General features: G+C 44.4%; 1 protein-coding gene across 1 annotated transcript in view; it reads right to left on the reverse strand.

Moving 5' to 3' along the window:
* Window positions 1-812: 812 nt before the first annotated feature.
* Window positions 813-16,666, reverse strand: part of ADGRD1 (adhesion G protein-coupled receptor D1) — a 109,984-nt gene continuing 94,130 nt past the window's right edge. Inside the window, exons 22-25 of the mRNA XM_064727219.1 lie at window positions 8,066-8,192; window positions 6,811-6,852; window positions 4,907-4,999; window positions 813-4,268 (exon numbers count right to left, since the gene is read on the reverse strand). Of these exons, the coding sequence (XP_064583289.1) occupies window positions 4,173-4,268; window positions 4,907-4,999; window positions 6,811-6,852; window positions 8,066-8,192 (358 nt within the window). The 3' untranslated portion in view covers window positions 813-4,172. The remainder of the gene's footprint in view (window positions 4,269-4,906; window positions 5,000-6,810; window positions 6,853-8,065; window positions 8,193-16,666) is intronic.

Raw genomic sequence — 16,666 nt, forward strand, 5'->3', positions numbered from 1 at the left:
CACAGATATAATGAAAATATTTTTAAAGGCAAACATGATGTAAGCCAGTGCCAAAATGATCTAATTTATTATTCTGTCATGAATGATAAATGTTAATAACCTCTGTGTTTCACAAAATAGCAAGAAGGCTTTCTTTTATGTATGACTTGCTACATGGTTTTAAAGGAGACAAAGAGAAGAAAGAGGATGAAAAACCTTTCTCATCTAAATTCTAATCTTTAATTTTTCAGCATATAATTGCTCCAGTTATTTTTGCACACCTCACCACACCTGCACACTTGTGCAGCACAGAGGAGGCAGCTGGCAGCCTGTTAATCACCACAGAACCAGCCCTGGCCTTGGGAAGGAGCTGCACCCTGTGAGGGAGCTCAGGAGATGGAGATGTGACGTCTCTGGGCTTGCATTCTCATTTTCAGATAAATGTAAGAGTAATAAAGCTTTCATACAAGAAGTATTATTTCAGAACCCATCCCTTCTGACCTGCTGTGGGCTGAAACAGTCCCGGAGCCAGAACTTCAGGCAGGGCCTGGCCCTGGCTCTGCACGGAATGCCAGAGGCTCTCTCTCTGCTGGGGAAGCTCAGTGCAGCTATTCTCTATAAAGAAATACCAGGTATAAAGTTTAACAGAAATATTGCCTGCACATCAGCAGGTCTCTCACAGGATGTGTAATTGCTCTGATGGATAATTGCAACAATAGCACTGACAGGGAACCTTCATTGTTATGCTGTTGTTTACAGCTCGTGTCAAAAGAATCATTTTAATAAATACAAAGTCCTTTTAGGAAATTAAGATTTCTTCTTTATTTGAGGGAGAAAAAAACAACAAAACGAAATTATTTTACTAATTACTGGCAAAGTCATTCTTGCTACATTACCTATTTTTAAAACTCACATTTCATTCAATTAAGATTTCATACTGTTGACAAAATGATGCTGTCCAAAAAAAAATATTGTAATAGCTGCTATATACAAGCCCATAAATAAACTGCAAGATTTTCAAGCTTCAAGAGACTGAGGACAGAAAGAGATTGTTTAAAGATTCATTTGAGCATTTCTTATTCAGTACATTTGCTGCATTCAGTACCAAGAAAAACACTTTGAATCAAACAAAAAGAATGGATATCCATGGCAAGGGAACACATTTGTGCTTGGTGGGGATTTTCACCAGTTTATCAAAACCAGGAGAAGCCCCATCCCCGATGCTGTGTGAGAAATTCAGTGCTCCAAACCTCAGGGGCCAAGAACAAGAGAAAACTGCTTCATTTCCAGCCCCTGCAGCCAGGGAGGACCCAGGGACACAGGGGGTGACCAGGGCTCCCTCACCACACTGCCCTGTCCCATTCAAGAGTATAAAACCAAACACATTTTCATGTTTGTCTTAATGGAGACACTGGGGAGGGTGACCAGGGCTCCCTCACCACAATGCCCTGTCCCATTCAAGAGTATAAAACAAACACCTTTTCATGCCTGTCTTAGTTTTGGTGAACAATTTTAAACCAGAGAACACCTGGATGAAAACCTGATGTAGCCCTTTGTACCACTGCTGTGTCTCCTGTTTGGGGATTTTTCCAAATGGACACAGGGTGGTCACAAAATGACCAATACAGCACAGGAGGAAATGTAGGTCATAAAAATTGTGCAGAGGGGAATACTCTTAAAAATTAGGCTTAAATTAAAAAAAAAAAAGCTTTTATATGTTGTCTGGTTCATTCACAGAACTTTGTGCTATAATACAATGATTAGAAAATTATCAAGGAGGGTTTCAATCTGCATTTGTGGTCACAGTGTAAAACAACCAAAAGCAAACCAAAGAAACAAACCAAAGCCAAAAGAACTCATATGGTCCAGTATAAAAATATGCTTAAATACATTGTCTGCACACAACACAAACTCTGACCACTGTTATCACAGTACTCCTCTATTCCATCTCCTCTGTACATTCCAAGGGCTCTGTCTACAGGGTCTTTTGGGGGAAAAAAATCCTTTTCAGGCCAAGAAAAGCCCATATATTTGCACAGCTGTAAGACAGAGCAGTGCAGAAAAGGCTAGGAGAAAACCATACAGAAAAGCCAAAATAAAGACACTGCCATCTGCATATTTAGCTTTTACTGAGCCTCTGTTTGGAGTTAGCTGTCAACCACTGGAGTTATTTAGCACTAGGAAACATGAGATTAAAGCCTGTGGATTTAAATGTGTGATGTGCAGTTCTGCTGTGTTCCAGCTGCAGAAATCCAGCACAGACCTGGTGCAACTAAAATAATTTCTGTAGAATGTTCTGAGCTGTAAGCTTGGGTTGACTCTGGGCTTCCAGTTTGGGGATCACACCAACAGGTCTTGGCTGGGAAGGGGAAAAGGCAGGAAAGATTGGACCAAACTGACAGAGATCATTTTTTAGTGCAGGAAGGAAACAGGGACAAAACTTGGTTTGGATCAAACAGAAATTAAATGCATTGAGTTTTTCTAAACTTTAAATTCCATGTCTTTTGGATTAAACACCTGGCTAAATTCAGCCATAATTGGTGGGTTAAAGATCAATTTACTTTCATTTAACTTTTTGATAAATTTACTATGCAATAGAAAATTTCCACTCTGCACATTAGAGTGTAAATACCTTTTCTCTTGGAAACAAATAGCACATTCACTGGGACCAGGAATGGTCTGAGCTGCTGAATACACAAACATTTAATTAAGGTTAAAAAACCCCAGCATGAAACATCTTAGCAAGAGTCAAGGTTGAAGAGTTGCATATTTTCTGCCTGTTTGGGTTTTTTTTTGCATATTTTCCGCAGTACTTTGGCAGCCCAGGGGCTCAGGACAGTGAATTCCCTGCTGATGTCTGCGAGCAGGGCTAAGGCACAAGGGGACAGGAGCTGTGGCTGCAAAGCCACCCTGGGGAGGGCCTCACCTGGGGAATCCCTCTGGAGACCCTGGATGCTGAATAAACCCCAGAGCAGCCCCAGGGGCTGTGCCAGGGGTTAAACTCTGGTGCACAGCCGGGGTGGCCCTGCCCCGTGCTCCAAACACCACTCTAAAACCCACAAAACACTGCTCAGAATAAAAATTACAGTGTTTATTTCCTCCTTAAAGGTACTTCATAGCAGTACTAAAGCAGAAGCTGCTAAATGCTGAGCAGAGTCTGAAAGCACAAAAGAGACTGCAGAGCCCTGTTTAAAAGCTGTCTGCAGGAAACAATACACAGAGCTATTTGCAGGCTGGCTGCCTTCACAGTATATCAGTGTGTTACATCCTCGTGGCAGGAGTTCAGTGTCTCAAAACGACCAGAAAAAGGAGCAAGGTAAGTCACAGTGCCAGCTCTTGGCTCCTAGAGGCCACAGTGAGTTTGCAAAATGCATTCAACAGAGAGCTGTGGATTGCAGCCCCGAGCTGCAGGCAAAGCAGGGGAATAATTGAATAATTTGTATGGCAATACAGACACAGATCAGCAAGAGAGGTGCTGGGGGCTGCTCTAGGACCACCATAGCCAGTTTTGCCTCTGATGATAACATGGTAAAAGGAAGAGCTAAAATACTAACAGGCCACATCCAGGAGATTTACACCTCACAGGTGCTGCTCATGTGTTTATCAGCTTTGCTCATCCACACCCACGTTGGGAGTGGGGAGCTGGAACCTGCTTCTCCCTCAAGTCCTGGCCTCCTTGTAGCATTTAGATAAACACCATAATACGTATTTGGAATCAACTTCACTTTGATAATTCTGCAAGGTAAAAAATGTAAACAGAGAGAGCGCAGCAAATCTGGAACAGTCTCATTACAACATTACAATGGGAAGCATTTCATTTTAGAGCATAAAAACCCATCTTTTCAGAGGTATGTTGCTTTCCCTCAGTTCTGGGAGCTGGAATGATTCAGGGAGCAATAAGCCCTCCTTGCATACCTAGTGTTTTCATCATTGCTGACAAAACCATCCAGTGTATATTTGTGCTGGTCATTTTTACAGATATTGCTAATGGCCAAGTGCTAGAACGTGTTACAGTTCTGAAGGCAAGCAATGAGGGCTATTTACTCAACAAAACAACATGGCAATTCCCAATTCATTAGGCAGTGATTTAAACCCCAGTTTTGTGCTGTCACTGGCAGTGAGGAACAGCTGGTGGACACGGTGTGGAGGTCCTGATGTATGGCTTGGTTTTCTCTGAGGAGCTGCTGCTCCTGTCACACTGCTGATAAATCAATGCGGTTTGCTGAATTGCTGCTTTTATCCCAGGTGTTCAGCTTGGTGGGGGTTGTGCCTGGCCTGTTCCCACTCATCTGGAAAATAAAATAGTATAGAAAATCTATTTATTTATTTTGCCAAGCAACTCTTGCCTGGATGAAATAAAAGCTTGAAAGCATCTATTTACATTACAGTATTGTCACAGGGTCTGGAGAGCATATGGCATAAAGGATTCTTAAACAGTTATTGCCAGGATCTGGGGTGATTGGCAACAATCACTTAATAATACCTATCACTTCAGATGTCTGGTTCCTTATAAAAACAAATGTCTTCTGTCTCAAGACAATCTAAGGAGAGCTGGAAAATGACATTCATGTGTTGGTTTAACAGTAAGAAAGCCCTACCAGAGAGCCACCATCATCAGAGCAATACACTGCCAAAATGCTGCCAAAATGCACAAGTCCATTGCAATTGGTGGGAATGGCCTTACTAACCATATCCAGAGCTCATAAAGGTGCTTGCTTTTATCCGATGGTTTCCCAGAAAGCAGAGTTTTGTCCTTTGCTTTCAAAACAGATATTACAGCTGCAACTTTGTGCTTGCTGGTTCCACCTGTCTGCACCTTGCATTAGGCTGGTACTAAAAACACCCATGGGCCTGCTCTGTTCTTTCCAACAGAATTTAATGGGAAACACTCTCAAGTACAGTAGGGGAAAAAAGGAGCAATACTTACAATGTCTGAATTGAAGGGCTTCACATTGATGTTGCGTGTTGAACTACTGGTGAGGGACCAGACCTTGGTTTTGTGCTTAAAGGCAGCTCTAACCTTTGGCAAAAACAGTGAAAGCAGCTGAAAAAGCTGTGTTTGTTTTCACAGGTGCAGCCTGCAATCATTTCCCCTTTTTCCTCCCTCCACACAAATGTCACTGTGCTATTAAACAACAAACAATCCCCCCCTACACTTTTCTTTGTCTTTATGGACTTTTCCCTGGGACACTTTCACATTTTCTGACTGCACACAGAGCCCCAGGCTCTCCCTGGGCTGCACTGACAGGTCCAGGTGGCACCAGGACAGAGAGCAGCTGCCATCCTGCTGCAGAATTGGTCATTGAAAGGTGCTGGATGGAACTCCCTGGAGATGGAGCAGTATTCTCCACTAAGTGAAAATCAGCTGCAGAAAGCAGATGGTGAGACAAGGAGGTGAGACTGGTCAAGGACTGAGGCTGGAAGTGACTGGTGTGGAGATCAAGGGCATCTTGGCTCATTCTCCTGTAATTCTTTACAATACCAGTGGATTTCTGTATGGAAATAAAGCCCTTTTTCACCCAGCCACTTCTACACCCAGTCCATAGATGTTTCTTTACAATATCGGGGTTTTACTTCCCAGAAAGAAATTCTCAAGAGTTCCTGCTGTTTAGCTAAAGGAGTATTTTAGATATGCACAGCCTGTGAAGGAGCCAGTAGGACCTGCTCTCCAAAAATAACAGCTCACATCAGCTGTGTGGTTTTTGAGGATAAAAATTCTGAAAACTTTCTGAATTTAATTTCTCATGAGGTTCCAGAAAAAACAAGCAATTCAAATATTTGTATTTGATCTAAAACATTTGAAACTTGAAGATTTCTAAGCCTGGGGGAGAATAAAATAAAGAAATATTTTTCCTCCCTACCTTTAACCTGCTTGTTTAATTTTACTTGATTTCAATAAAGACCAAGAGATCCACAATCGGACCTGACTCTCCAAACTGATTTTGGCAGAGATCACATCAGTGAATGCTCTGGGCTGGAACAGGTTGGCACATATTAACAAATAATAATTTCTCTACAGAAGAGCTGGAGTGCTGCTGTTGCACAGAAGCAGCAGCAGGTTGTGGGGCAGAGCTCCTCATGAGCATCCAGGACAAAACCTGTGCAGAGCCAAAGCTGCCAGGGTCTCCACTGGGCCCTGCCCTGGCAGCTCTGCAAATGGCTCTCACAAAAACCATTTCTTTCAGCAGTACTTGTGGCTGGGCATTTTCTGCTATCTGCCACGGGAGGAGACGATGCTGCAAGCCAAATTTACATCAGCCTTGTCTTGGCTTTATCCCAGCTGTTCTAATGAAGCCTTAATGCAAAAAATGCCTCAGTCCCCTACGAACACCTGAACTTCCTGCCAAGAAAAATACCTGGAATATCTTCTTCCCAGTAGGGCTTCCCATTAAGGACTGCATGGGCAACATCCAGAAGTGTGTTTTGCTGAGAATGATATTTATTTTCCTCACTGGGGCTGCAGCTGTACCAGAGCCCCCAGCAGGGACTGCCAGGGCGAGTCCTGCTCCCATTCAATCCTCTCCCCACAGTGCAGTCCTGCCTGCTCAGCCCCACAGCTCCAGCACAGCTTCCTCCTGACTCTTCAGCTGCTCCTCTTATCTTGGTTCTGTGCTTCAAACCTTCCTCTAATTAAATGCCAATTAAAACAAACGTCAAGCACAGGTAAAAATGCTGCAAGTCACGGAGCCAGAAGAGTCATGGACTAATTAAAAGAAAAAGGAAATCAGTGGCATAGCAGGCAATGATAGTGCAGAAAGTCTGTTCTTGCTTCACACTTATGTTCTTTGAATTTCGTAACATCACATTTATTAACACCATTTGGTTACATACCTCTGAGTTCAGAAGACAGTGAAACAGGAACATGAAAAATCCCTGAAAACAGAAAAAAGGGACAAGGGTGAGGTCTGGCTGTGAAACATCAAACAAAGTCCTGTTTCATACTGTGTTTCTCTCAGTGTGTACAGAATAGGCATCAGGAGCTGGAGCCCTGTAAATATCTGAGTGCACTAAACCAGAGTGTCCCAAGTGAAACAGGAGAAACCTGCAGCACCGGGTTACTGTGGGGCTTCTCTGGAACTATTCCTGCAAAAGAACACCTCCTAAACTTTGCTGTACTAAAGGAAAAATCCGGCTGAAAATATGCAGAAATTCTTGTTTCATGACAACACAAGAACTTTTTGTTTGTGGTTGCAAAGACCAAGGAGAGGGAAATGCTCTCAGGGAAACACCAGATCAGGATCTTCCAGGTTAGAAAAGCAAGGTATTAGCACCAGGAGAATTTTCACAGCAGAATTTTGCTATCTTTGGCCTTTTAGTCCAATGCTAAGTGAAAAGTCCAATGCAAAGTGAAAATCCCCTTCCCTCACAAAGTAATTTTATTTTTCTGGCAGTAGTTTTCAGCACAAAGGGCCCTGTTTCACTATTTTTGTATCCACTGTGGTGTTTGTTTCCAATTAAAGAAAGGATTCACAGGAGATTGCTTTTCCCTCCTCTTTGTACCCGCTGCTTGGGAATGCCCTGTAACATGCCTATATACAGGTTATGCCTGTGCTGAAATGTCTGCTCAAAGCCAAGCAGATGTTTACATTCCTCCTCGGACAGAGCTGCTTTTCTGGGTTGCAGTGCCAAGGAGATGAGGGCTGAGTTTCCTGCATGCAGGAGTTCTGTACTGCACAGGGAATAGCTCCACTTTTGATCTTTCCCATAAACTTCTGTTTGCTTTCATTTAGTCTCAGTAATGAAGCCTCAAATTGGCATTGAAAAATTGGCCTGGTATCTCTACAGAAGAATCCTGCCTGTGGTAGACAGTGCTGCAAGAATGAATTTCATTTCATTTCTGAGGCTCAGTGCTGTCTCATTTATTTAATTATTGCTACTGGAAACTCTAAGGAGTGGGATACAAGTTCTGTTCAAACAAAGACAAGCAATTGCCAGCACTCCGTGCTTAGCACAGACTTAAAAGACAGAGGAAGGAACACAGGAAAAAATGCAATAAACATAAACATGTGAAGACATTACTAATGAGCCATTTAATTGGATCTCAGAAGCACTTCTGTAGCCATAGATTTCCCCACCAGGTACTTACCTGTAGTGAATTAAAAACAGCAAATATGTACTGAAATACTAAAGCGTGGGCATTGACAGCCAAAATGCCAAAGATCCACGAGCTCCCCAGGATTGGTAAGAGAACAGCCACGGCTTTAGCTGTTAGTCTGTGGGAGAAAATGAACACAGGAAATTGTGGTGAGACCATTAAAGAAATGTCAGCCTCCACACCAAGGAGTTTATCAATTATGTTCTGGCAGCAAGGCAGCAGGCAGAACTCTTCTTTACTATAAAATTCTTTTAATGGGAAAGATTTTAATTATTTTTTCATCTGTGGAAAGGGGGATAACAGAACTTGGTATCACACAGGATAAATACAGGTGGTGAGTCATGAGCTGAGGGAGCAGGGAAAGAGATCTGAGAGATGATGATAAAAACACATAAAAACAGGGCAGGCAGGTCCTCAGTTCACAGAGAGGTTTGTAGTGGGCAGCCAAGGGCAGGAGTCAAAGGGCAGCGAGTGCTGCACATCCCAGCCCACACACAGACACAGCCTGTCCAGCCTGAGATCAGCCAGAACACCCAGCAGGATAGGGGCAAAGCACGCTGCTATCATGGCATTGCCAAAGAGCCAGCAGAAATCCACCTGTGCGCACCCAGAACACTCAGCAGGATAGGGGCAAAGCACGCTGCTATCATGGCATTGCCAAAGAGCCAGCAGAAATCCACCTGTGCGCACCCAGAACACTCACCAGCACAGGGGCAAAGCACCCTGCTGTCATGGCATTGCCAAAGAGCCAGCAGAAATCCATCTGTGTGCACCCAGAACACTCACCAGGCCAAGGGAAAACCACCCTGCTGTCATGGCATTGCCAAAGAGCCAGCAGAAATCCACCTGTGCACACCCAAAACACTCACCAGCACAGGGGCAAAGCACCCTGCCACAGAGGCACAGCTAGAGAGCCAGCAGCAATCCACCTGCAGGAGCAGCAGGTGAACCTGTGCACACCCAGAACACTCACCAGGCCAAGGGATAACCACCCTGCCATGGAGGGACTGCCAAAGAGCCGGCAGCAATCCACCTGCAGGACGGGAAGGTGAATCTGTGCACACCCAGAACACTCACCAGCACAGGGGCCTACAGAGCCAGCAGCAATCCACCTGCAGGAGCAGCAGGTGAACCTGTGCACACCCAGAACACTCACCAGCACAGGGGCAAACCACCCTGCTGTCATGGCATTGCCAAAGAGCCAGCAGAAATCCACCTGTGCACACCCAAAACACTCACCAGGACAGGGGCACTGCTACAGAGCCAGCAGCAATCCCACCTGCAGGAGCAGATGAACCTGTGCACACCCAGGCACATTTCCAGTGCCAGCCCTCAAGGGACAAACTGCTCCTCCTGGCCAGCAGAGAACAATTCAGCAGGAAAAGCACAAAGAAAGGACCAGTCCCCATCTGGAACATGTGCCAAGAAGGCAGATCTGATCCAGCTTCTACAAACACTTGGTGAGCTCCTGTGGTAGCCCGTGGGATTCATGCAGATTGATCAAATTAAGCGTTTAAAATATCGGTTAATTCAGTCCATGGTGCAGTTACAGATAGAGAAGCCATGGGGCAGAAAAGAAACAGGAGTGGTCAGGAACTAAAAGTCAGTCCCTGCTTGCTAAAACCATGTTTTTCAGAAATGACCAGATTTCTATTTAGATGGGAACCTATGCAAGAAAATAAAAGCTGTTTCAGGGAGATTAATGTCCTACTTGTGCCTTGTGCCCCCTTGTACAGATTAAAGCACACATTGAGAGAAATGCACAGAGCTGCCTGACAGGAGACTGCTTGTAATTACAGCAAACACAAAACAAATTATATTTTTGTACAGCACAATTCAATGAAGAAATCTTTTAATTAAACTTAGAGACAAGATGTCTTGTTCATTTCAGTGACCTGAGCACACACTTCATTATATCCTCAACTAAAAGTGTGTCATGAAGTTTATATGGAAATCTGGGACAGGGAAGCATCTAGATATTTTTTTTCTGTTCTGGTTTGGGTTTTTTTCTGTATTGATTCATATCTCTGTATGCTCAGCCATGAATATTTCTGCACAATTCAATCTAATTCTTCAAGGAATTTTTTCAGTCAGAAAACGAAGGAACGTCTTAAAGCTTGAGGTCCTATTTAAATTTTAAAGTGCGTTTTAAAAGATACAATTTTTAAACAACTTACACAAGTTTATTTTTGTGAATCAAAGATGCTCTGGGTTGTTTTTTTTTTCTCTCTGATAGGATTAAAGATCCTCCCCAGACTCTAAGATGAAATATGCTGCACTGGGGAGCTGCCAGCAGAATAGCTCCTGCCATGGTCTTTGTGCAGGAAAAGCTGTGAAATGGCACTGAGCACCCAGGAAAATGCAGAGTGCAGGATCAGGGGCTGGGCAGGCCAGGAACACCTGGGGATGGATCCAGACCCTGGGAGGGTTCAGGTTGTGAACACCTGGGGATGGATCAGGGACATCCAGAGCCCAGCAGGGTTCAGGTGCTCAAACACCTGGGGATGGACCAGCGACATCCAGAGCCCAGGAAGGTTCAGAGTTTAACCCTCTGCATCCTGAACCATCAGGGATTGGCACACCCAGCACAGCTCCACCTGTAAAACTCCCTTCGCCACAAACCACCTCGTTTTCTTTTCCCCTTTTGTTCTCACACTCTCTGGTTTAATAAAATTTTCAGTTTGGAATATAATTTTCCCCCAAGTATTTTGTTGCCAAAAATGTTATCATGGTTTCCCTTTGAGTCAGAGCATAAAGGGCTTCATCTGATTTGTAGCTGGGGGCAGAATAGTCAGGCAGTCAATTTTCAATATTTTCAAAACCATTCTTACAGTTTGGATTTCCAGAAGCCTTTAATATTGCAAATTACTCATATAATTTTAAAAATCACGTTTAAATAAAGATAGCTCCCCATGAAGCCCAAAGTTCAGCACATGTGCAGCAGAATTCCATAGCTAAAATGAAAATACAATCCAGATGTGGAATTTTCCATGCTAGAGTATTAATGTTTCATGCACACTCATTTAGAAAAGCAGCCATGCAAAGGTGAAATTTGTTCAAGACTGAGGGTCAGCTCTGCCTAAGATTCTCTTAAATCTCAGTAAGAATCTTTTTTTGTTTTCCCCTAGTTATTGCACAGCCTTCTATGCTATTTGGCATTTCATCCTGCGTAAGAAATTATTAATTCAAGGTGTTTATGAGCTTTACCTACCAATCAAAGGACCCGGCTCTACGGTTCCTGGAGCTCTTTTGTCTTCTCCCACTTACCCCTCCCCTTCCTACCCTTATTCCTCTTTAATCTTTTAACTTTAAAAAAGAAAAATACTAACTGTAAAATGCTGCTTCAGAATGCCATTAAGGTAGCAAGGTTAAAAAAACCCGAGAAATACAAAAGTTAATGTTCCACTAGGTGCATTAATTCTGACACGCTGCACATACTTTATCTTTTCTTTTTATTCCAGTTTTCCTTTGGTACATGAATATTTTAGTAGATTAGTTCTAGTACACTAAGATATAGAGCACAATCAAATAGAAGCTTTTGGAGAAGGAATACTTCCCCATGCACGACTTATGCTGTGCAACCTAAAAAAACCCAGTCCCTAGCATCAATGGAGCTTTATATTGTCCATGAAAGTGGTGACATGAAGCACTAATTTGGGGCAGGGGCTGTGCTTACTCTGCAGGTACTGTGGTTCAGCCCCACCAGGAGTTCAGAAACCTTGCTAGAAGCTTCTTTCTTGTGCCCAAATGTGTCAGAAAACAGAACAGCCATCTAATGCCTCCTGAGTGCCCCTTCTCATGCCCTGGCAATTACCAGCCTCACAAAATTAACAGCCTCAAATTAACAGTTTCCCACATGCACTTTCAAAGCTCAGATACTGCCATTTTCTGCAGTCCAATAGCACCAAGTTCAGTCAGATTTTGTCTCTCTGCATCTAAACACACTGATGGATCAGTCCTGGAATGAATTCATGGGGAACAAAGCAAATCCAGCACAGAATCCCCTTTCTATCATCACATTTTGCCTAGTTGTTGGTTTTGGCGTTTTTTGTAAAAAAAAAAAATATTGCCATTACTTAGCTTCTGGAAAACATAAAAACACTTAGAGTCTGATTTAATTTTTATATCTGGAGCACCTGGAGAAGCCTTTGGGGTGTGAGTATCTGCACAGAGCCTACCTGTGAGTTCAGGCTGTGGTCTGGGGCTGCTACACCCTGCCCCAAAACCCCTTGGGCTGGCAGGGGCTGATGGAGCTGCACTCGCCCAGAGCCAAAACGGGCTGTGGCAGGGCCTGGGGAGCCCTGGGAGCCCAGGAACACCCTGCAGGTGTGCCAGGTAATGCCCTGCAGGTGTGCCAGGTAACACCCTGCAGCTGTGCCAGGTCCTGGCAGCTCAGGCAATGCCCTGCAGGTGTGCCAGGTCCTGGCAGCTCAGGCAATGCCCTGCAGGTCCTGGCAGCTCAGATGCTGTCCCACTCACTGAGCACTCGTGGCTGAGCCCCTCTGGCAGACAGCCAGAGCCCAGTTCCTTTGAAAGGCCTCAATCAATTTTTCAGACACAGGAACAGCATTCACTCCCTCCATTAATTGCTAAGCTGTCCATTTAACATCCACTCACCCTCTCAATCTCCAGTTGAAAAAAAAAATGCTTTCCTTCCCTTTTCCTGTTCTTGGGGTTGAATTCTGTTTCCTGAGAAGTAAAACCTTCTCGACAGAGCTCTCTTCCCATCCACACAGCCCCACTGAGCTGTGACTGTCCCTGTCCCACAGCTCATCCCTGCCCTGAGCACACTGCCCACATTTACACCACTGCAGAACAACCACACTGACACCTCACAAGAGAGAAATTTCTCTGCTTGCAGAAGGAAAACTTTATGACTTCTGTGAAGGGGGCCCTAATTCACAAATCAATTTTATTGGTTCTATATGGAGCACTAATCCTTTCAAGACTTCTGACACCCACTTTCCTGTCGTGATGCCTGCTGAAGCAAGAACTAAATTCAGACTCCATAAGCCAAGATTATATAATCATTGGAGGAAATACTGTCTAACAAAAAGCAAAATTCCTTCACCACAATTCACAGAACAAGACAGGTCTTTTAACTAAAGTTTCTCTCATTTCTTGAGCTCCTCTCTAGTCACCTCCAGCAGTACCCTTTGTGTTTTATATAAAAATAAATAAATCCCCAAACCTGTGACTAACATTTCAGACTCGTGACTGAAAAAAGAATAATTTAATTGCAGTTTCCTGTTTGTTCCAGCACGTGCTGCAGGTGCTGCGGGTGCTGCAGGGCTGAGCTGCCACCAACAGCAAAAGGACAAAATGGACAATAATGGTGACAGCTCATCTGTCTGATGGAAGGAGGCAGCAAAGGGCACAAAAACCACAGAGCAATCTCCAGGGCTGATGAGGAGCCACTGAGTCCATCTGGATCAGAGCAATGAGCTCCCTCGCACTCTAAGGGGTACAACTCCATCCTGAAAGACACACATGGGGTTTGCCTCTGCTCCCGACTCCAACAGCAGCTCATGAATTCCTGCAAATACACAAATACACATGTACCTGTTCCTCCTCCCCTCTGCCCTGCCTGCACAGTCAGGCTGCTGGCACAGGGAATGCACTTCAATCAGCACATACACAGTTCCTTACCTAATCTGGGGTGATTTCTAGGCAGAACTATGGCAAATTAAAGGGGAAAAGAAGACAAAACTAATAACTGCAGAGGCCATTTCCCATTTCCCAAATGTTATTTGCACTTTCAAAATAATGGTGTGAATCTGACTAAGAACCATTTACAGTCACTTCAGATCATTGCTTTCTTGTGGGTGTCATTTATAACCCAGGAAGAGGCTGCTAAATGAGAGCATTGTAGCTACAGAAAAAAACATTCTAGGCTGCAACAGCAAATAAATTCAGATTGATTTTTATCCCCTGAGTGGGAAGGGAGGTGGAATTGTTCCTTCTCTCAGCGTTAACAGTCTGCCCTTTCCCCATACACCCTCCCAGGAGGGCAGATGCTGCCACAGCAGCCTCTCCTCTCACACACCTTCCCAAAAACCTCCCCAAAAATCCTTCCCAAAAATCCTTCCCAAAAACCTCAGGCTGCCATTGGGAGACACAGCATTTGCCCAGGACACAGGAGCCTGGGCTCCAATCACGCTTTGCCCAAGGGATTGCCCTTTCCATTTCTGCAGAAAAGCATTCTGACTCCCTGCTTGGTGCTCATTCCTGCCTGTTGAACCTGCCCCACAATTATAAATTGAATAATTAAATATTGTCTGGCTCAGAGAGAGAAGGTGAGCTCCACAGATTAGTCACAAGGCACTCCCTGAGAGAGAGGAGTCCTACCTAATCCTTGCTTTATTAATATTGCTGAATTTATATTAAACATTCAGCAGAGCAGGGACTGGAACTCAAGTCTCACTTCAAATCCCCATCAAGCCAGACAAAATTAAGGCCATGACCAGAAATGGAGCTACCTTAGGAATTTTAATACTGAGAAGGCAATTCCAGGGGCTGCAGCACTGACTTCAGCACCTAGCCAGGGATTTAGGAATCCCTGCCTTGCTGAGGCTTTCCACAGATCAAATCCCTTATCACCTCCATTGCTTCCAGATTCTAAAAATACAAAAGAAAAAAAAATTCCCAAAATTAAGTACTGAACCAAAACATCTCCTTCTCCTTGTCTTTAGTGCAAGTTATTAAAAACAAATACAAATAATTAAAACATAAAGTCACTGCCAGCTGAATTTTAGGAGTTTGTGATTTCCCCAGGGAAACAGAACTTGCAGGGGGATTTTACCTTTCTTTTCCTGCAGTTCCTTTCTCCAGCATTTTTGGCACTAATCTCTCATTGCACTGCTGTTAAGACAGCATTCTCTGCTCCTCAATCCCCAAGGCCAAGGTAAGAGCTAATTTCCCACTGAACTTTGCCATTAAGTCATCAAAGAAAATGAGAGAGTTTTTCTCACAGCAGAGGAGTGCTCCACAGGCAGTCGGGGGGGTAAATGAATGGGTGAGGATGAGGAGGGGCTGGGACCTGTGCTCTGCCACTCAAGGGATGCCCAGAGGCCCCCAGGAATCTCCATCCCTGCAGGGGCTGGGGCTGCTGCCCTCACTGGCCTTGCTGCACATTTGTGTGTTTATTTCCAGAGCCCTGGCTGTCTCTGGGCTGGGCCAGGAGAGAACAAAGGAAGCAGCAGAAGGTGGCACTGCACATCCCTGCTGCCTTGCTGGACCAGGAGGAGAGAGTGGATGGGGCCTTTCTTCCCTAAAAGTGTCAATACTTGTCCAAAGCACAGGATTGCATAGAGCTAGCTTCATTTAATTAATTACAACTACAATGAAACACAGTTTACAGACCTGTTTTTAAGACTTATAGAGCTAGCTTCCTTTAAATAATTATAACTATAATGAAACACAGTTTACAGAGCTGTTTTTAAGAGTTGTGAAGCTGCAGTCAGTGGTGAAAACCCACTATGATTAATTTTGTTTTCCCTGCTCTGGGATGTCAAACCAGGCACACCATATGCTAAAAATAAGAAGCAGCTCCTACCCTGTGCTCCATGCTGGGGTTTGAGCTTTCAAGCAAAGTGTGGTTCTTTGGAAAAACTGGAGGCAAACATCAAAAATTATTGGTAATCTAGAAAACATTGCCTGTCTAAAATGGCCCAGGCTCCAATTCCGGCTTTCTCAAACTTTCCTTGAAGAAACACCAAATCTTTAAGAGGAAAAAAGCTTCTGAACAAGTTACTCCCTGAAGAGACTCAAAACTCCATCACCAGAGGCTTTTACCAGTAAATGTGATTGTGTTCTACACACATTTCAAAATTGTCAGAGACAATTACACAGCCATTTGCCACTCCTTAGCTGACAAGTGGCAACAAACTGCACAGCTGGCAAGTTCTGTAGCCCAGAACACCCAGAAAAAGCAGCTTTCTCTAGGAATCTGCGGCTTGACAAAAATTTCTGCCTTTTAACTTCAAGTCAGTGGGACCCATATTTTAATTGAGGATGGCAAAGCAACAACCACGCCAAATCATGAGGAAAATGTGTGTGGAGCAGCATCCTCCCCCCCTCTCCGAGGAGCTGAATTCTGGAAATGATCTCTTGGCCCCAGCAGCCTCGGTGACCCCCAATTACACAACGGTATCAACAGAGCAATCTCCTCCCGTTTCCATGGCAACGGCAGCAGCACCAGCCGGGATCAAGGGCAGCACACAGACTGAGAAATGTTCTGTGCTTCATGGAACTGCAGCTGCAGCACCAGCCAGGACCAAGGTCAGCACAGCCTGAGATGAGATGCCATGTTCTGTGCTTCATGGAGCTGTACCTGCAGCACTAGCAGGGATCAAGGGCAGCACACAGACTGAGATGAGATGTCATGTTCTGTGCTTCATGGAGCTGCAACTGCAGCAGTGGCAGAGAAACCCTGCATCCCTGCCTGCTCTCCTGCCTCAGATGCACACCCAGGAAAGGGAACCAGGGCTGCGAGGGCTGCTGGGGCCCAGTGCATTTCTATGTCTCTTACTGTGTGCTTCAAGAGAGCACCTCAGGGTTTAATACAATTTCTGATGCTAGGAGAGCAGCTCT

Source organism: Zonotrichia leucophrys, chromosome 15, assembly GCF_028769735.1.
Source record: "Zonotrichia leucophrys gambelii isolate GWCS_2022_RI chromosome 15, RI_Zleu_2.0, whole genome shotgun sequence".
NCBI lineage: Eukaryota > Metazoa > Chordata > Aves > Passeriformes > Passerellidae > Zonotrichia > Zonotrichia leucophrys.